General features: G+C 39.1%; 1 protein-coding gene and 1 pseudogene across 2 annotated transcripts in view; one reads left to right on the top strand and one right to left on the bottom strand.

Moving 5' to 3' along the window:
- Positions 1 to 859: 859 nt before the first annotated feature.
- Positions 860 to 21,085, bottom strand: part of LOC120077886 — a 47,906-nt gene continuing 27,680 nt past the window's right edge. The window contains exons 7-12 of one of the 2 annotated variants that reach the window (XM_039031984.1): positions 4,443 to 4,579; positions 3,502 to 3,561; positions 2,874 to 3,408; positions 2,241 to 2,353; positions 1,601 to 1,856; positions 860 to 1,460 (exon numbers count right to left, since the gene is read on the bottom strand). In XM_039031984.1, the coding sequence (XP_038887912.1) occupies positions 1,185 to 1,460; positions 1,601 to 1,856; positions 2,241 to 2,353; positions 2,874 to 3,408; positions 3,502 to 3,561; positions 4,443 to 4,579 (1,377 nt within the window). In that variant the 3' untranslated portion in view covers positions 860 to 1,184. Of the gene's footprint in view, positions 1,461 to 1,600; positions 1,857 to 2,240; positions 2,354 to 2,873; positions 3,562 to 4,442; positions 4,580 to 21,085 lie in introns of both variants that reach the window. The other variant, XM_039031983.1, reaches the window with a different exon arrangement.
- LOC120077887 overlaps positions 11,736 to 21,085 on the top strand; it is a 13,143-nt pseudogene continuing 3,793 nt past the window's right edge.

Consider the following 21,085-nt stretch of genomic DNA (forward strand, 5'->3'; position numbering starts at 1 on the left):
CTTACTCTCACTCTCTCTCGCTTCCTTTTCTCTCACATATCGCTCTCCTTTTTCTTTTTCTCACCGTCTCGCTCTTCAGGACTCGATCTCACTCTGCAACACAAATTAAATGGAGAGAGAAGAAGACAATCGACGCTGCTCGTGTGAACTCGCCAGTCCTAGTGCATGGTTTTGTCGAAGTTGGTCATGCCAAAGAAGGAAACCACATGGAAATAAGAAGATTAAAAAAACAGAGAAATTGAGGGAGGAAGAGAAAAATAGATAAGGGTAAATTTGTAAAATTGCTTGATGAGGTAAGAAAAAGTCGGAATTCTTAAGTTTTAAAAAGTACGGCAAATATCATTTTGGGCTTAAGAATGTGCCTTTTAATCAATTCTCTTTTTTCTTTTCCGTAATGCAAGAAATGTTTTCATAAACCATAACTCTGTTTCTCCTAAATTTTGTCTGAACCTCAAACCATAAATCCAAAACATAACGCCAGTACTAATAAGTCACCAAGAAGAAGATTATTCTTGGCCGCAGCACTGAACTGAACACTGGAAGAGCAATTTGGCAATCTTTCCTGCAGCCAGAGGTCGAAGGTAATATTCAAATATAAGTTCAGTTCACCATGAATTCTCAACAGAAGGAAAAGAAGACATTAGTGACAATAGAAAAAACTTCCACAAGATTCATCTTGAAATCTATGTTCTTGAAGTAAGTCTCTGTATAAACGCATTTTTCGCATGGGCCAAAATGATTTAAACAATAACTAATAAAGGGGGTTTACCTGAAAACATATGCACCATCAGGAAGCCAGAAGGATTTGATCATTTTCCCCAGAGAAATATGAGAATTTCTAGTTCTCTACAGCTTGAACTCTACTGAAGTACATGGTGTTTTCATTTTGATTGAGCAAGTACACAACAATTTTAGAGATTCTTATTGTAATGTTTTCCAGTAGTGGAAATGAACAATCAATCAGAATTTACAGCCTAAGGTAACAAGGATAAAGGGCTTGAGAACTAAATATATTAATCGACACCATCTTTCTTCAACTTGCCAAACAAAAAAAGCACTACCAGCACCCAAGAAAGCAGTTGATTTTCTTTTTCCTTTTCCAAGAAGGAACTTGCATTAGAAACAACCCTATTAGAATACATATTAACAGCTAGTTCTTATACACTATAGAAATTGACACTACTCTACGCTTTTGGTTTTTGTTGCTGCTCAACTTCCTTTTGCTGAGTTGATGATGACTTCAATTCAGCATTATCAAATGGTAAGACAACTACAGGCGCTGCAGGCACAGAATCCCAACGCTCTCTCAAGAATTTCATGAATCTCTTTACAGTTTCCTGTCGAAACTGGAGCTCACGTGTGAAGAGATCAAATATTAGCACAGATAGTACATACTTGAAAGGAACAATAAGGAGGATAATTGCAGATGACAACACCACCAGTGCAACTTCAGTGGTTATCTGGAGAAAGGCATCCAATCAAGCTAATTAATCCCAGAACGAGACTCCCTGTTCATGGGGAAGCTGTTCCACCACTAATGTTCTTCAACTCCACCAGTGGGGGAAAAAAAAAAAAGCTTAAGTTCCACAGTATAACATACCTGAGTCTGACCTGCAAGTACAATTGTACGCATTTTCAGGAGTGACACATTCAGATTCTGCAAAAAGTTTTCTACATCCTGCATGGCGTCTTTTACAGCCATAATTTTTTGAATGGTATTAGAAGGTGGCTGATCACGAATGGTCACTTTTCCAAAAGATCGACCAAGACGACCTTGCTCCTTGAGTCCTTTCAATGTCAGCATTCCAGCGGCCACCATTAGTAATATTGTAGGAAATACAAATGATAGCAAGTTTCTGTTAAATAATCAACATGTCAGCTCCAACAACTAATGATGAAAATAAGAGACGAAGGAAACATAAGCACCAAACCAATTATCCGTTGCTCCATTCATAATATAATAAGTTAAGCAATACAACTTTTATTGTATTGGCAATGCATACACTTCCACTGTGCAAGCCATGCAGCAAACATTATTTTCTGAGATCAAACATTACTAGGTATAAAAATTCCACCAGTATGAAAGATATTAGAAAATACCATGGAAAACCCTATGAAACAAACACACCCTACGTGATATGGGTTTCCAAAACTTTTGGGCAGTTTAAGGGAGCTAGCTATCAATCAAGACAACTGGCAAATAATTGAAGTTTATACATGATATTCCTAAGAAATTATACCTGAAGATAATTGTATATGCAACTGCGATAAAGGAAATGGTCAAGTGTGGCTCCTCCCAACGTCGAAGTTTCTCAAAACTCTTGGCTATCATGGTTACAGGAAGTAAAAGTTCCTGCCAGATGCAAAATAAAAATAAATTTTCACATTCTACCAAATAGACGCCTAAAAGAATGCTCAGAAGATAAATTCCCACGACAAACTACATCATAATGCCATATGGAATATATTAAAAACTAACTTGAAAGAATGCTCGGAAGATAAGTAAAAAAGTATTCCTAAGAACTGCTAAAGAGGGAAAAAGAATGAAAAACATAGTATTTATTAGAGACCTCAAGAGAAAGATGATATAACAATTAATAGATCTTAAAAACCACTGTAAATCCAGGACGATTTTGGACACATTTATGGCCATAGTGGGGATGTCAGCTATCAAGTTTATAAATTATAAAACTGAAGGTACATTGTTTGAAATATGAACTCTTGGTTGTGTGAACTTTCAGTCACCCAAACACAAAAATAAAATAAGTAGAATTGTAAAAATAAGCAAAAAGATTATATGTTGACAAATAAGCAGAACAATGGGAAGTTTGAAGGCGGAGAAGGGGAGATAAGAGGTAATATTGAAACACAACCTTGAAAAGATCAATATTACTAGGTATTCCTTTAATCATTGCCGAATCAATTGTAGCTTGCGTTTTCTCAGCCACTTGGTATCGTTGATTGCAAGTTTCAGCTGCCCTTTCAACTAGGGACATTCCTGCCACGACAAGATTTTTACTTAAGATGACCCCTTCTTTCATTGATGGATTCTTCCAGAATGAGATAGATGTACTCGTATTCCAGGAGGGAGATCTCATCCAATTACGTAAGTAAACACTTCCATCTATGTCAAATATGTGATGACCACCTTCATATACTTCATCTGAAGATCTTGCTGTTTGAACTTCCTGGTTTTCCTCCAAAAGAAAGTTTGTCACCAAGGGCCCACCCCAAATATTTACAGCCAATGTTTGACGGACAACATCACCGTAGGGTGCATTTTGTAAGAATGAAAATGGCACAAGTTTTATTGGATCATCCAATAACTTTCTCATAAACTGAAGGGCCTGAAGTCTAGCTATGCTATTAGTTGCATTAGTCATGGCTCTTTCTTTTCCTTTATGAGCACTATATACATGAAAGCGTGACTCATCATCATCCTCAGGTCCATATTCACGTATAAACTTATGTGAAGCAACAACTTCACTAATAAAAGCATACCAGACATCTCGCCTCATTTCACCTCCCAAGTCAACAAATTCTAAAACCCATGTTTTCATCCTGTAGAATAAAACATGAAAACCCAAGTATAAAGAGAGAATTTTCATTAAATCAACAATATATCTATAAGGTACCTAGAGAAGAATATATAAGTACGGTATTAGTAAGGGATATAAGGGTTGTTTGATAGGAAGTTAGTTAGTGAATCTTGTTATAAATAGGAGGGTAAGTGAGTGAAGGGAGGCGATTTTGTGGAGTGATCTAGGGCTTGATGTGTATATTCAGGAGGGAGGTTCCAAGTGCCTTAATACTTGGTTTACCTTGTAGTTATTTTTTTATATTTCAATATATTCCAGATCTTAATTTGAAAATAACTCTAAGAAAACAAATGAATATCTCCAAAATAAATAAATTTAAAAGTCTATAAGAATTCGAATAGCTACGCTGGATAAAATGATGGGAAAACGTTTTAATGAATTTGGAAACAATTTCCATTTGATTAAAAGAATGTATATATTAATCAAGAAAAAATATAAGTTTCAAAATATTATCAAATTGCAATCTATTAATCATAGTACGGTTAACTCCAGCATATAGATTATATGAATTCCACCTCTCCCCAAGCTGGTGAGAGAACATTGCCCATGTCAAGAAATTCACTTTGTTAACAAAATCTGCTATTATTCCTCTGGTTGAAATGAATGGACTAAAAAGTTGTCCTTCATGACGTATTAATCAACCTCTATGCGGTTGGTTCCATCATGTTGCTTACAATTGTGGCCTTAGTTGATTTTAGATTATCACTGTAAACCTAATGGTTCTTCCAAGATAATTATATGACAACAATATGTTACACTAGAAATATGCAAATGCATTGCAACTAATTTTCCCAGCTTTCATTCAATGTTTGGAAAATAAAAATGAAAAGTCAAGGGACCTACTCTGAGCTGGATGCTACTGAAACAGCAGAGTCGAAAAGAATAGAGCCAAAAGGTCCTACTTTCGCCTTGTCCACCTGCACTCCATCTTTTGTAAGATCCAATCTCATTATATCTTTCTGCCCAAAGATTCCAACTGCCTATACCAATTCAAAAAATGAACGATCAGAATGAGGATTTCTTAAAGATTAGAAATGCTAACAACTTTTTTGGAAAATGCATCCATGATGTCTGATGTATTTCACCCTCAGTTTCTTTTGTTCCAATTTAAGTAGTTTTATGCACATTTTAGAAGGCTGCTTAAGGTATTTATTTAGATAACCTTCACTATTAGATTACTAGTGAATTTGATTAATTTCACTCTTAGATGACTAGTGAGTTTGATTTCACTCTTACATTACTAGTGAGTTTGATTAATTTAACTTTTCTTTGGACAAGATACAAACTTCTCATTCATATGAAAAGATACAAAAATGCTCGAAGGCAACAAGCTTCTGCATAATAGCATATGTTGACTAACATGTTTATCATATTGAGACGCCCATTTTGTTATCAAATAAAGGCTGTTAACAGTGTCTTGGTAATGATCTATTCCTATGTTTGCGCTTAGCTAGAGAATAAGATACGTATAAACATACACACTAGGCATAAGCTAGAAAACACTACAAAAAGGTATAGAAATTTTAAAATAAAAATAAATGATTAAATAAAATTTCCCAGGAAGAAATAAAGGAGCAAGAAAGAGCTAACAGAAATCATTAGAAGGATCGGATGGCAAAAATGATTATCCCTTCTCCCCTAACACATGCAAACCACACAACCAAAAAAAAAAGTAAAGTAGAATGATCTACCATCTCCAGACCCGACAAATGATGGCTAAATCTAAAATAAACGAAGAAGCACAACCACGAATGGGGTGATGCTTCAAGTGGACAAAATATACAGGAGACTGTTACCTAGTTAAAAACCTCTCATAAGTATTTGAGCATGTCCAACAAATCATTTCACAAATTTAGAAACAAAAGCGAAACTTGAAGGGATGGCTTTCCAAGAGTTTTCTTGAGCGTCTTTAAACCCAGAAACTGAAACCCACTATGAAAACCATACTTACAATATCTAATTCTACAACATTTGGCCAACAAGACCTCAACACAAAGCCTCAAAACCTATGCCTACACTAAAGGTCAATCCGCCTTGACACAACCTCCTATCTAACCAAATGAGAACCCCACCCTCATCAACTCCCTCTAAAAGAATGACTCAAATAATCTTCTTCAAACTCTTACAAACAGAATCACCACAATATATATATATATATATAACGCCATCTTAGTTGAGAGAAACAAGAGCCAATTTTGTGGTAAAACAAAAATCATATTTCAGATCTCCACTCCCACTACACCGATCTGGTAGGTTATTGCGGAACCTTGAGATGCCTAAGAAACGCAGGATCTTCATTTAGAAAATGGTACTTGGAGGCTTAAACAACTAGGAAAAGGTTCCAACACAAAATTTTTGAGGTCCTTAGACCAAGTTGGTTCTTATTACAAGAACAGCCCAAAAGGTGTTGATCATTTGTTTTTCCGTTGTTCTGTCCTTTTGTTGCTCGTTCATGACGCTATAAATTGGCTAAAGATCCTAAAATGGAAAAAATACAAACTGAAAACTAAATTGGCATTATGATACTACAACAAGCACCATAAATTTAATGTTTTTTAGGACTTTTATGGAAGGTTGTTTTTTCTATTACATTAGTTATGTGCATCTATACATGGATCTTCACCAAATTTCCAACAAAGGCTGTCAGGAAGATGTAGAAGTGGAAAAGTGACGATGAAAAGGCTGTCAAGAAGATGTAGAAGAGGACAAGTGACCATGAAATGTGAAATGGATGCTGATGTTGTGAGAACAAAGACTTCTCTCACTTGCACTTGCTTCAACTGCTACTTCTCCATCCATTTCTAAATGATTTCTTCTTCCAGATATCCTCAAATCCAGGAGATTGTTCGTACTTCCTTTTTTTAATACCAGTTCTGCATTTGAACTCTCGCTTTCTTTTATCTACTGGTCTTATTTTCTTGGATTGTAGAGAGAAAGATGATGGGGTCTAGTTTCAGGGATTGATAGTCAATTTTCCTTCCATTTGGAATTGCAGAGGGGGTTTCCCCCTTATTTTGTTTGGTGATATTGCTGGTTATTTCACTTAAAAGGGGCTTCGATTGATCTATTCAACCCACCTCGTCAAAAATAGCCTGTTAATCTAGGGGCTTTGTAATTTCTTATGCACCTAGGGTTTCCCATTGTCTATTTATTTGGTCCGTTCCCCTGTATTCTGTGTATCAGAACAATAATAAAAAATAAGTCTATCGTGGTTTTTTCTCCCTATTCTAGGGTTTTCCACGTAAACTGTATGTTCTTTCTCGATTCTCTTTTTCATCATGGTATCAGAGCAAGGGGACGAAACCCTAGCCGTCATCGACAAGAATCAACCACAGTCTTCTTCAGCAGCCTCCATGGTAATCGGTGGAACCACAAACGTTGATATCACAGCAACTATTCAGGCAGCCATCGAGCGTTACCTCCAAGCCGCGCTGCCTCAACTGGTTCCAGCCGCCATTCTTCAGTAGCCGTCGACCGATTTTCACCTGAGATCGGAGTCGAGCCAAGCCGTTCAGTCTCAACAGCCGTTCGATAGCCAGCCGGCCCTTCCATCTCAGATCGGAGCATCGACCAATGACCGGAGTCAGCAGATCGCGCCGAGCCCAGCTGATGATCGATACTAGGAGGTCGCGGCTGGTCCTTCCCGTTCGCAGCTTCCGTCGGTGCCAAGCCCAATCGACGTTCGATACCAGGATTACGCGGCTGGTTTACTTCGGTCGCAGCCTCCGTTCGTGACAGCTTCAGCCGGCGGCCGTTCGCAGCTCCCTTTCACACCAGCCAATGATCGAAGTCGAGTCCTTGCAGCTGACTCCTTCCAATCCCAGCCGTCTGTGACAGTCTCTTTCTGTTGAACAGAATATTCCTGCCGCGCCAAGCAGTAGCGGCGCGGCCTATTACCCTAGTGAGATTCGACGTCGTTTCGCCTATCTCCAACAACAAATTGCAGACTTCGGAACAGTTCTTGGAACAAATCCACAAACAGTTCAACCAGAATTCTCTGCCAACCTACCGATCTATTCTGAGAATCCGGTAAACTCTTTCTCTATTTTACCCAATACGAATTATTTGTCTGGCTCGATGGGAAATTTTGCAGGGTTCATCATGGGAGAAAAGTTGAATGACCAGAATTATTTTTCCTTGTCACAATCAATCAGAATGGCATTGGAAGGGAGACATAAATTTGAGTACGTGACGGGGGAGATACCAAAACCTAAACCAGGTGATCCTCAAGAACGTATCTGGAGAGGGGAAGATTCCTTGTTACGGTCAGTTCTTGTTAACAGTATGAAACCCCAAATTGGCAGACCATTACTTTACGCTGCAACTGCCAAGGATATTTGGGATGCTGTGCAGAAACTTTACTACAAAAGGCAGAATGCGTCACGGCTGTACACTCTATGCAAGCAAGTCCACAATTGCAAACAAGGGACCATGGATGTAACATCTATTTTAATAAACTGACCCTATTATGGCAAGAGATGGACCTGTATCGAGAAATCTTCTGGAATTGCGCACAAGACGGGGCTCAGTATTTCAAGATTGAGGAAGCTAATCGGGTCTATGACTTCTAGCTAGGTTAAACTCTAAATTCGATGTTGTTCGAAGTCGAATATTGGGCCAACGCCCTATACCCTCTCTCATGGAGGTATGTTCAGAAATATGGCTGGAAGAGGACAAATCGAGTGCTATGAACACCCCTCCTGTCTGTGACTTCAACGGATGCTGCTGCTTTTGCTACAAAGTCATCCGACTCTGATGGCGATAAGAAAACCCCTCCTGTCTGTGAGCACTGCAAAAAGTCGTAACATACAAAAGATCAGTGTTGGAAACTACATGGCCGACCTCCAAACAGCAGACGTCGTCAATCACATGACAAGTCAAACCCTAGACGTGCTCTAGTGAGTGACTCCGCAAATGAGAATCCCTAGCATCAATCTCCGGCTGACAATAAGACCAATTTAAGTGCAGTTGGGGTCAGTACTATTACACAGTCGGGTACGATTCAGTCTTTTGGCCTTATTAGTATTAATGGTAAAAAACCTTGGATTGTTGACTCAGGGGCTACAGATCATCTTACTGGCTCCTCTGATCCATTTTTTTCATATTGTCCGAGCACTAGTAATGAACGGATTAGAATTGCAGATGGGTCGTTTGTTCCTGTTGCAAGGAAAGGCCATCTCTCTCCGTTTGAGGGTTTGGTACTATGTGATGTGTTGCATGTTCCTAAGATTTCATATAATTTATTATCTGTCAATAAAATTACAAGAGATCTGAGTTGTTAGGCAGCTTTCTCACCCGACTCTGTTTTATTTCAGGATCTGAGTTCGGGGACGACGATTGGCACTGCCGGCACGATAGAGGGCTCTACTTCCTGACTGATGATACTTCCTCTAAGGATGATTATAGGACCAGTTTCATTTCTTTAAATTTTTCTACTTCTAAGAATGATTTTATGTTGTGGCACTTTCGCTTAGGGCATCCGAATTTTCAATACATGAAATATCTGTTTCTTCATTTGTTTCGCAATATTAATATATCTTCTTTAAACTGTGATGTTTGTATTCGGGCCAAACAGAGTCGTGTCTCCTTTCATTCTCAGCCTTACAAACCGTCCAAACCCTTCACCTTAGTTCACAGTGACGTCTGGCCCCTCACCAACTACCACTTCAACAGGAAAATGCTAGTTTGTCACCTTTATAGACGACTACACTCGGCTTACTTGGGTCTTTCTTCTCACTGATAAGTCTGAGGTGTCATTGGTATTCCAGCAATTTTGTACCACTGTGGAAACCCAATTTAATGCAAAAATTGGAATTTTGAGAAATGACAATGGGCGAGAGTTCTTCAACACCTCTTTCCGGGACTTCCTCACTTCTAAAGGGATTAACCACCAAAGCTCGTGTGCCTACACCCCTCAACAGAATGGAGTAGCCGAGAGAAAAAATCGTCATTTAGTGGAAGTCGCTCGTTCTTTGATGTTGTACACCTCTCTTCCATCCTACCTACGGGGGATGTTATTCTTACTGCTGCCACCTAATCAATCGCATGCCTTCTCACATCCTTAACTTTCACAATCCATTGGATTGTTTTAAAGAGTCATATCCAACCACTCGTTTGATCTCAGATGTACCACTCCAAGTATCTGGTTGTGTTGTCTTTGTTCATTCCCATGGTCCAAATCGCACGAAATTCACCTCTCATGCTCAAAAGTGTCTTTGTTGGGTATCCTCTCCACCAACGTGGGTATAAATGTTACCACCCGTCTTCTTGCAAATATTTCATTTGCATGGATATTACCTTTCTTGAGGATCAACCATTCTTCCCCGTTAGTCATCTTCAGGGGAAGAATCCTAGTGAAGAGACTAACTGATCCACATATTGAGTTCCCTTAGAGTCATCTCCTATTCCTGAACATGTCGGTCTTGTCCTTCCTACCAACCAGGTCTCATGGATAACATACTATAGGAAGAATCTCGGGAACGAAACTGCACCACCTGTCGTATCTCCGGCTCTGGTCCATGAGTCAGACTTAACATCAGGTACGTGTGTTCCTAAAACTAATGATATTGATACTTGTGCTAAGACTGATGATTGCAGAGAGGAAAAAGGCAAAGAAGGTGCTGACAGTACTGCCAAGGGAACCATGGCAGATGGAGAGACAGCTGAAAATAATAGTGGTAAGGAAAAAAGTCCAGAAAATGAGAGTGGTACTACGGAAAATGATGATATGGAGGGTACCTCTGAAGGTGAACCCTATATTGAGCAGACAACCAATCACAGTGGGAAACTTAACAGCATGGAAGGTCGTGATGCATTTCTCGATTTCCCTATAGCCTTGAGAAAAGGCACTCGATCATGTACAAAGTACCTTATGCACAGTTACATGACGTACAGTAACCTGTCACTCGAGTTCAAGGCTCTTACCACCAGTCTAGATACAGTGATGGTACCGAGTAGCATACATGTTACGATGGAAGCTCCTAAATGGAAGGCTGTTGGAAGGAAAATTAGGGACGGATGGGGTGCATGCAATGACCACGCGTGCAATCATACGTTAGACATGGCTTAAGCTATGCATTTACGCTCATGCATCTGAGGTCATGTGTCGGAATGATAATGCGTTAATCTGGTATGCAATGACCACGCGTTCCTATTACAAGTTTTCTTACGCTCACGCCAAGTATAACGCGAACGCAAGTTTCTCGGGTAATCCGAGGTCGAACACAGGGACTTGTCACTCAATAATGCTGGTGAAGCAATGCGTTTGAGGCGATGAATAAAAATAAAAAGAGAAAATTTAATGGATATACATACTGCTCCTACTCCTAACTAAACAGATAGAGCAATAGGAGACTTGTAATGAGAATTGGTAGATACACAACCATTAACGCATAGTAAATGTTTATTATCTTAAATCGCCCGAGTAATCCCAGCTTATCACACTAACGCATCGCACACCTCTCGGTGGTCAGTCACATGACTATATCTTTATAGTGCATGGTTGCATCGAGCATGAGATTGTGCCTATCTCTAGGAACAATGCATACTTTGTTTTAGTGCATTCCATCTCTTACCTTCTCAGGCGGTTAGACGCGGCTATTTAACTTATAGACAAGCAATGCAACAACCCATAGACAAGCGTTGCTACAACCTTTCACCAAGCAAAGAGGATTAACTCACTATACTCGCACAACACACACCTCTCGGTGGGTTGCTACATGCATCCTATCTCTAGGCTACACGATTAAGTATGCGATCACCTTTGATAAATAAACACTGAAGATAAACAATGATAAAGATAAAGATGATGAAGAATATGGCATTAAAGGAATCAAGAGATGCATCAATTACAAAATGTCTTAATATCTCAAGCTAAAATGTAATACAATACAGAGGTTAGAAGAGAAATGAAGGACTCTACGTCAAGGCTGCCGGTGGTGCCATGGATGAATGGTGGAGATGTCTCTCTTGAGCTCTATCTCCGGCAAAAGCTTCGGTCGTCACTCGGTCCGGTTTGTGGAGGTGAAGAATTCTCACTGAAAATCTTGCTCAAGCTCTCATCTGTGATCGCAAACCTCTGCCTTGAGGCAAAAGTTCGGATGTCTTGAAATGAAGGTCCAAAAGGCTATTTATAGAGTTTAAACGCCAACAACTATCATGATTGCGTTATGGCTCACTGCTGCTTTTGTCGCGGTATGGGCAATGTCACATCGTCTTATCTTGTTGATACTCCCAAGGTATGCATCCGAGCTTGATTCAGCTAAAATATCAACGTGTTCTATCCATCTTGCGATCGTCCTTCTATTATGGTTGTCACTCCGTGGCCGCAATTGCCAATTGATCACCGCAACTTCCATGCGATGGACGCATTAGATCACCGCATGCATTCGTCTATGCAATAGCTCGGTTTTCAGCGCATGCGTTTGTCTTTGCGTTCGCCTGTCTAGTCTCTCCTTGCTTCTCCAATGGAAGTGTCTCGGTCAAAAGAAGGGATTTCAGTGTCTCAATGGAAGTACACTATTGACTTACTCAAAGAGACAGGTATGATTGGGTGTAAACCTGTTGACACCCTGATAGAGTAAAATTCGAAGCTTAGTAATACAGAGAATAGTGTCCCTGTCAACAAAGAAAGGTATCAGTGATTGGTTGGGAAATTGATCTACTTATTTCACACGAGACTTGATATATCCTATGCAGTAAGCGTTGTCAGTCAGTTTATGCAGGCTCCGTATGAGGAACATATGACAGCAATTAAGCGCATTCTACGATATTTGAAGGGAACTCCTGGTAAGGGCTTGATGTTCAGAAAGTCTAATAAACGATGCGTTGAAGCTTACACCGATTCTGACTGGGCAAGGTCTGTTGTTGATAGAAAGTCGACATCTGGGTATTGCACTTTTGTCGGGGTAATCTGGTGACTTGGAGAAGCAAAAAAATAGGGAGTTGTGACCAGAAGTAGCGCTGAGGCTGAATACAGCGCCATGAGTTTAAGGATATGTGAAGAAATATGGTTGATGAAAGTGTTGTCAGATCTTCATCAAGATAGTGAGCTTCCGATGAAACTGTTTTGTGAGAATAAGGCGGCAATAAGTATTGCAAATAATCCAGTTCAACATGATAGAACCAAACATGTTGAGATTGATAGACATTTCATCAAGGAGAGACTAGACAACGGAAGCATATGCATTCCCTATGTTCCTTCAAGTCAGCAAGTTGCAAATGTGCTCACAAAGGGGTTGCTCAAACAAAGCTTTGATTATTGTGTCAGTAAGTTGGGTCTTATTGATATTTACGCCCCAACTTGAGGGGGAGTGTCGAAAATAGCTTGTTAACCTAGGGGCTTTTTTGTAATTTCTTATGCATCTAGGATTTCCCATTGTCTATTTATTTGGTCTGTTCCCTTGTATTCTGTGAATCAGAACAATAATAAAAAATAAGTCTCTATCGTAGTTTTTTCTCCCTATTCTAGGGTTTTCCACGTAAACTGTGTTTTTTTCTCGATTCTCTTTTTCATCAAACCTAACAGTGAATTTTCAGTTGTTGTCATGGGAAATTGAGGACTGAGTTTCTTAATGTTGAACCCCAGATGACTTTGAAGATTGACAATGTCTTTCCAGCATTTTAGTCAATATTGCATATCCACCCATGTAAATACTGGAAAAATTCAGTTGCAATGGAGGTTGAATCCTGTTCAGGCTGTACCACCACCATCAGGTCTTTTGCCCCTTGATGCAAAAACATTTTCCAGTATCTAAAAAGGATTCTGTGTTCAACCAATTATTAAAAAGAGTAAAGATTCAACTCATACTTTGCTCAGTCAATCAAATACAGTAGATATATTAGGAGGGTCATTTGTGAATTCCACTGTACACTTCTTGGGAAAATTAATTAAATGCAGTACCAAAGATAGAGAATCTGGTCTTTTGCTCTTTGCTCTGACCCAACTCTTAGTAAGGAGCTCCAAGTGCTTGATAGAAGTTAGTTCTCAGTTTCACCCAGTTCTCAACTGAAGAGTGACGATATAGGCTTGAACTCTGGACCAGTAGTTGAGAGTTTGAAGAGTAGGATGGCTTCTCTTGAGAAGTAGGGTGCTCGTTGCACTGTTATGCACTGTCACATCCCTCATTAATGTTATGAAGATGTTTCAAAAGGGTGTCCTGTTACCTTCCTTCACATGGCTGATTGTGTTGCTAGAGAGCTCAAGGAAGCTAAGTTGAAACCACTCGAAGCTGGGCCTGGGAGTCCCTCATGGATTGGAGTTCTTGCAATATAAGCAATTTTACGTTCAGAGTATTATCAGGAGAAACTGCTGAATGAAGGATTTTAGGTGGTTCTTCCAACCAAAACCACTATGAAGCTGTTGATTATTTCCTTTATTGTGAAATTCTCCATGGTATTTATTGTATTATATTTGTTGTATTTTATTCTTTCCTTATTTGTGATTAGGTATTTCTTCTATTTAAGTAATCCTTTCCTCCTAAGAGAAATATGAGAAAATAATATTTTTTTCAACATGATATCAAAGCTATAAAGGTTTTGAAACCCTAAAACCCAAAAAACCCTAATTTTCTGAAAACCTAGAAAAGCCCTACCTTCTATCATTGCCGCTGCCGCCGCCGACGGTCACCTAAAGCACCGCCGAACATCGCTGTCTGGTGCCGAACATCACATCTCTGCCGGATATCCATCCCAAGCGAGCGTTTTTTTTTTTTTTGTATCCCAGCCGTTTTTGTTGCATTTTTTTTAGTTTTGATGCTCGTCCGTAGGTTTTCATTGTCGTCCGACCTAGTTGGCATCGCCAACTGCCTTTCTCTGCCGCTCAATGCCATCCATTGTGTCATCCGCCAGTTGTCTCATCAAGTTGCTGGTTTTGTTTAGCCTCTGTTTGGTGTTTTTTTTAGATCTATTGGTTTTATTTTTGGGTCTTTGTTTCTTCAGTAATATGTCAGACACTAAGGTACCCATCGCTAAAGTTGTGACAATCGTATCCATTCAACTGGTCCCACTGTCCAAATAACCACTACTCGACTTAATGGGAACAATTTTCTTCGTTGGTCCCAAAGTGTTCGGATGTATATTCATGGACAAGGGAAGTTTGGTTACATCACAAGAGAAAAACCGCCCTTAGTCCAGATGACCCTTCATTCACTAGGTGGGATGCTGAAAACTCCATGGTTATGATTGGCTTCTCAATTCCATGGTTGAAGACATCGGTTGTAACTACATTTGTTACTCTATTGCCAAGAAATTATGGGATAGTGTACCTCAGATGTATTCTGATTTAGGCAACCAGTCACAAGTGTTTGAGTTGATCCTAAAATTGGGTGATATACGACAAGGAACTAACTCAGTTACACAATACTTTCACTCCTTAAAAAGAATTTGGCGAACCTTGACCTCTTTGATACGTATAAGTGGAAGTCTACAAAGGACCAAAAGCATTATAGGAAAACTGTTCAAGATGGTCGTATTTACAAATTCCTTGCCAGCCTCAGTGTTGAGTTTGATGAAGTTAGAGGTAGGATACTTGAAAAAACTACTCTTCCGACTATTAATGATGTTTTTTCTAAAGTTCGCAGAGAAGAAAGTCACGGGAACGTTACGATTTTCCAAAAAAAACTATTTATTCAGTTGAATGCTCTGTGTTAGTGATTAAAAATACTGCAATGAAGGCCTCTGATCAATCCAACAAGCCACATGAAAAGCCTCGTGTCTAGTGCGACCATTGCAATAAACTTCGACATGCACGTGAAACTTGTTTGAAGCTTCATGGAAAACCTGCGAATTGGAAAATTTCTAAGCAAAGTGAGCGAAATTCCCATAAGCATACCTTTAATGCTAATGTTGTTGACTCCAACCCCTTTAATAAAGAGCAAATTGATCAAATTCTGAAGCAAATTCTGAAGCTGCTAAAGACCAATTCATCATCTGGTAATTCTAGTGTTTCCTTGGTATAATCAGGTACTTGTCCTCAAGCTCTCTTTCCCTAATTCATCTCCGTGGATTATAGATTCTAGAGCCTCTGATCATATGACTAGTTCCTCGTGTTTATTTGAATCATATTCTCCTGTGTATAACAATGAAAAATTTCGCATTGCCAATGGTAGCTTCACATTTATTGCAGAAAAAGGAACTATTCTTTTGACTACAAAACTTACATTATGTTCTGTCCTTCATGTTCCAAAATTAGCTTGTAATTTGTTGTCTGTTAGTAAAATCTCTAAGGATGCTAACTGGATGTTATCTTTTGTGAAACCCATTGTATCTTTTAGGATCAGGACTCGGGGGATGATTGGATGAGCTAGGATGATTGATGGTCTCTATTACTTTGATGAAGTTTCTGCTATAGTCATAAAAAAGTTCAAGGCTTCAAGTACTGTCTATTCTCCTTCTGTTAAAGAAACTATAATGCTTTGGCATCGTAGATTAGGGCATCCAAATTTCTTCTACTTAAAGTATCTATTTCCTAATTTATTTAAAGGATTTGATTGTTCTGTTTTTCAATGTGAAAGTTGCATTTTTGCCAAACATCATCAATCCACCTATTTTCCTAACCCTTACAAGGCTTCATCACTTTTTTCTTTAATTCATACTGATGTTTGGGGTTCATCTAAAGTCTTTGACTCATAGTGGTAAGCATTGGTTTGTTACCTTTATATATGATCACACTTTTTTAACTTGGCTTTGTTTGTTAACAAAAAAGTCAGAGGTAAAAGAGGTTTTTGTTTAGTTTTACAATATGATTCAGACTCAATTTCAAACTAAAATTCGAATTCTTCACTCTGATAACGACACTAAATATTTCAATGAATAGTTGATCAATTTTTTGCAAGATGAGGGTATTTTTCATCAAGTTACGTGTCATGACACTCCTCAGTAGAATGACATTGCTGAGTGAAAAAATAGACACTTACTTGAAGTTGTTTATGCCCTTATATTCTCTATGAATGTTCCAAAATATTTGTGGTTGATGTCATTCTTATAGTTGCATATCTAATCAATCAAATGTCGTCTAAGGTTTTGAATTTTAGAACTCCTCTGAATCACTTCAATGAGTTTTTTTTTCCTAATAACCGATTGTTCTCTAATTTACCAATTAAATTGTTTAGGTGTACTACTTATGTTCATACTCCTATCTTTTCTCAGACTAAACTTGATCCTCGAGCCACGCAATGCATTTTTGTAGGTTATGTCTCTCCTAAGAAAGCTTACAAATGTTTTGATCCTTTGACCAACAAGTATTTTGAGAGTATGGATGTGTCTTTTTTGGAAAATCAACCATTTTTTGGCTCAAATTCTCTTCGGGGAAGACATCTAACCTTGAAGATAATTTTTGGAACACTTCATCTTTTCCAAACATCAGTAGTCCTGAAATTATGAGTTCTAGTCCTTCGATGCCAATTGTGGAGAGTTTTTCTTCAAGCGGAGAAACAATACAAAATGACTCAACAAGTCGAAATCCTAAACTTCAGGTTTATACTAGAAGAAACTTGACTTAAAGAGATAGAGATCAGATAGCTTATCACGGGACCAATCAAATACTCCGATGAATGATCCTAAAGATCTAGGTATTAGACACTCTAATCCTATTTCTCCTAGTTCATCTCTTCCTAATCCTTTATCTGATGTCTCTGATCTTGATATTCCAATTGCCCATAGGAAAGGTACTCGTAAATGCACCAAATATCCCATTACAAACTATATTTCTTATTATAGATTTCCTAACTGTCATAAAGCCTTCACATCCAAAATAACCAACCTATTTGTTCCAAGGAAAATACAAGAGGCCCTAAATGATTTGAATTGGAAATTAGCAGTGATGGAAGAGATTAATGCGCTGGAACAAAATTGCACATGGAACATAGTCGAACTACCAAAAGATAAGAAAACAGTTAGATGCAAATGGGTGTTCACTGTAAAATGTAAAACTAATGGTAGTATTGAAAGGTAAAAGGCCAAATTGGTTGAAAAAGGGGTTCACTCAGACCTATGAAATTGATTATCAAGAAACATTTGTTCCAGTAGCTAAGCTAAAATTAATTCTATCAAAATTTTGTTGTTTGTTGCCATTAATTTTGATTGACCTCTTTATCAACTTGATGTTAAGAATACCTTGGTCTTGAAGAAGAGGTATTTATGGACTTGCCACCAGATTTTGAGGTGGATCTCGGGGTTAACAAAATGTGCAAAATTAAAAATTGGTAGCTGCAGCTGAAAAAGTGGTAAAAGAAAAAGAAAAGTACTAGAGACTTGTGGGAAGACTCATATACCTCTCTCACACACGTCTTGACATTGCTTTTGCAGCTAGTATGGTACGTCACTTCATGCATGCTCCCGGGTCGGTTCACTTTAAAGCAGTTTATAGAATCTTGAGATATTTGAAAGGTACTCCAGGAAAAGGTATACTATTTAAGAAGCAAAGTCACCTACATGTCGAGGTTTACACTGATGCTGATTGGGCAGGTAGTACGATTGATTGAAGATCCACTTCGGGTTGTTGCTCTTTTGTTAGAGGAAATCTAGTTACTTAGAGAAGTAGCGCTGAAGTAGAATTTAGGGCGTTAGCCCATGGTATTTGTGAGGGATATGGATAAAAAGACTATTGGAAGAATTGAAATTCTCTCAAACAATGCCCATATGCATTTTTTGTGATAACAAGTCAGCAATTTCCATTGCCCACAATCTAGTTCTTCATGATAGGACAAAACATATTGAAGTTGATAAACACTTCATAAAGGAGAATATTGATGCAAGAATAATATGCATTCCCTTTCTTCCGATAACAGAGCAAATTGTAGATATGTTAACTAAAGGTCTTCCAAAGTAGCAATTCAACAAGTTGATTGATAAGTTGGCCATGAATGATATCTTCAAACCAGCTTGAAGGGAGTGTTGATTATTTCCTGTATTGTAAAATTCTCTATTGTATTTATTGTATTATATTTGTTGTATATTATTCTTTCCTTATTTGTAATTGGGTATTTCTTTTATTTACAAAACTCTTTCCTCCTAAGAGAAATATGAGAAAACAATCTTTTTCAGCAAGCATACCGTAATTCCTGCAATTGAGGATCTAAATAGAAAGGACAGAAGGGGCAAGGAATTTACTAGGAATTTGATGTAGCCTAAAGAGATAAAAGGAGAGAAATCTCCAAGAATCAAATCAAAGTCTTTATTAAGAATCAAAAGCTGCCAATATAAGAAGACAATTTCTCTGTTGACAGAGAATTGGAAAGCAATCCCTCCTTGTTCAGAATTGCTTCCAACCAAAATGGATCTATATTAGATCAATGGAATTCTCAAACCCTTTCATAGTCTCTACCCTTTAGAAGACTCTTAAAAGAAGAAGAAATATCAGATTTTCAGAATTTGCTCTTCTTGATATCCAACATAAAGCCCTCAAACAGATCCGACTCTCAAACTTGGTCCTTAGAAGCCAGTGGTTCATTCACGGTAAAATCATTATCTAACCATCTTGCTTTGGCCCCACCTCTTGACATTTGTCTATAAAAAGCTCTATGGAAGACCAATAGCCCTCGAAAAGTGAATATTACAGTATGGATCATGCTTTCTAGAGCCCTAAACTGCGCCTCAGTTTTGCAACACAAGCTGCCTTCCCATTTTCTTTCTCCTAATCAACAACAGGCCGGTCAATCTCCCAGAAATTTTCGCACAACCCAGACGAGAGCTCCCAGCCGCCGCGACTTCGAATGAACTTCCAGCCGCGACTTCGGACCCTAGGGCCTGTCTCTTATACACATCTAGATGTGTATAAGAGACAGACCCAGACGAGAGCTCCCAGCCGCCGCGACTTCGGATGAACTTCCAGCCGCGACTTCGGACCCTAGGGCAGTCGACCACACCGGGTTGCGCGACCAATCGACGGCGTTTTCTGACCAGCAACCTCCGGGGATAGGACGGCCAGTCCTCTCTGACTGCAGTGACGCCGGTCTGATTGTTTTTCCGGCGAACTCTCCAGCCGGTCTGACCGGGGCATGTTCTGATGAGATTAAAAGCAGGTTTGTTTTCCTCCAGCAATAGCTCACTGAATTTAGGTTGGTTCTTGGTATAAACTCAAAAATGGTTCAACCGGAATCGTCAAATTTACAGCTAGGCTTTGGGAACCCGGTAAACTCTTTCCATTCTTTACCTGCTACAAAATTATTATCTGGATCAATAGGACACTCTGCAGGGATTATAATTGGAGAAAAGTTGAATAGCGAAAATTAGTTTTCATGGTCTCAATCCATACGAATGGTTCTAGAAGGAAGACAGAAATTTGGCTATCTAACTGGGGAGATAGCCAAACCTGAACCCGGTAGTCCCCACGAGCGTCTTTGGAGAGTAGAAGATTCATTGCTACAGCATGGAACTTCAAATTGGCAGACCGTTACTTTATACAGCGATTGCCAAAGAGATCTGGGATGCAGTACAGCAGTTGTATTCGCAGAAGCAAAATACATCCCGCCTATATACCTTATGCAAACAAATTCATGAATGTAAGAAGGAGCTATGGACGTCACGTCATACTTCAACAAATTGTCCTTGTTATGGCCAGAAATGGACTTATGCCGTGAGATTTTCTGGAGATGTACATATGATGGAATGCAGTATTCCAAACTTAAGGAAGCTGATCGAGTGTACGATTTTCTGGCGGGGTTAAATCCAAAATATGACGATGTTCGCAGCAGGATTTTAGGTCAACGCCCTACACCATCACTAAGAGAGGTGTGCTCTGAAATACGCCTCGAAGAAGACAGGTCTAAGGCCATGAATATTTCAGTTGTTATGTCTCCTGAGGCTGCAGCTTTTGCCACCAAGTCATCTAGATCAAATAGTGACAAGAAACCTCCACCTATCTATGAGCACTGCAAAAAACCATGGCACACGAAAGACCAGTGTTGGAAGCTTCATGGGAAACCTCAAAATTACAAACGACGTCAGTCACAGGACAAGACTGGTTCTGGACGTGCTCTGGCCAGCAACTCGGCAAATGACAAGACTTTGACTCCACCTTAAGTTGACAGTCAGAGTAACTTAAGTGTTGTTGGGGTCAGTGCAATTGCACACTAAGGTATGACTCAGTCTTTTGGCTTTATTAGTATTAATGGTAAACAGCTTTGGATTGTGGATTCTGGAGCAACAGACCATCTAACCGGGTCTTCTGATCATTTTATCTCATATCACCCGAGTGCCGGCAATGAAAAAATTAGAATCGCCGATGGCTCCTTTGCCCCTGTCGCAAGGAAAGGACATCTTTCTCTGTTTGATGGTTTGATATTGCGTGATGTGCTGCATGTTCCTAAAATTTCGTATAACTTACTATCTGTTAGTAAAATTACAAAGGACTTAAACTGTCAGACTGTTTTTTCACCCGACATTGTTTTGTTTCAGGATCTGGGCTCGGGGACGACGATTGGTACTGTCCGGCACGATAGGGGGCTCTATTTCCTGACTGATGAAACTTCCTTTAAGGATGGTTATAG

Source organism: Benincasa hispida, chromosome 5 (assembly GCF_009727055.1).
Source record: "Benincasa hispida cultivar B227 chromosome 5, ASM972705v1, whole genome shotgun sequence".
NCBI classification, from domain to species: domain Eukaryota; kingdom Viridiplantae; phylum Streptophyta; class Magnoliopsida; order Cucurbitales; family Cucurbitaceae; genus Benincasa; species Benincasa hispida.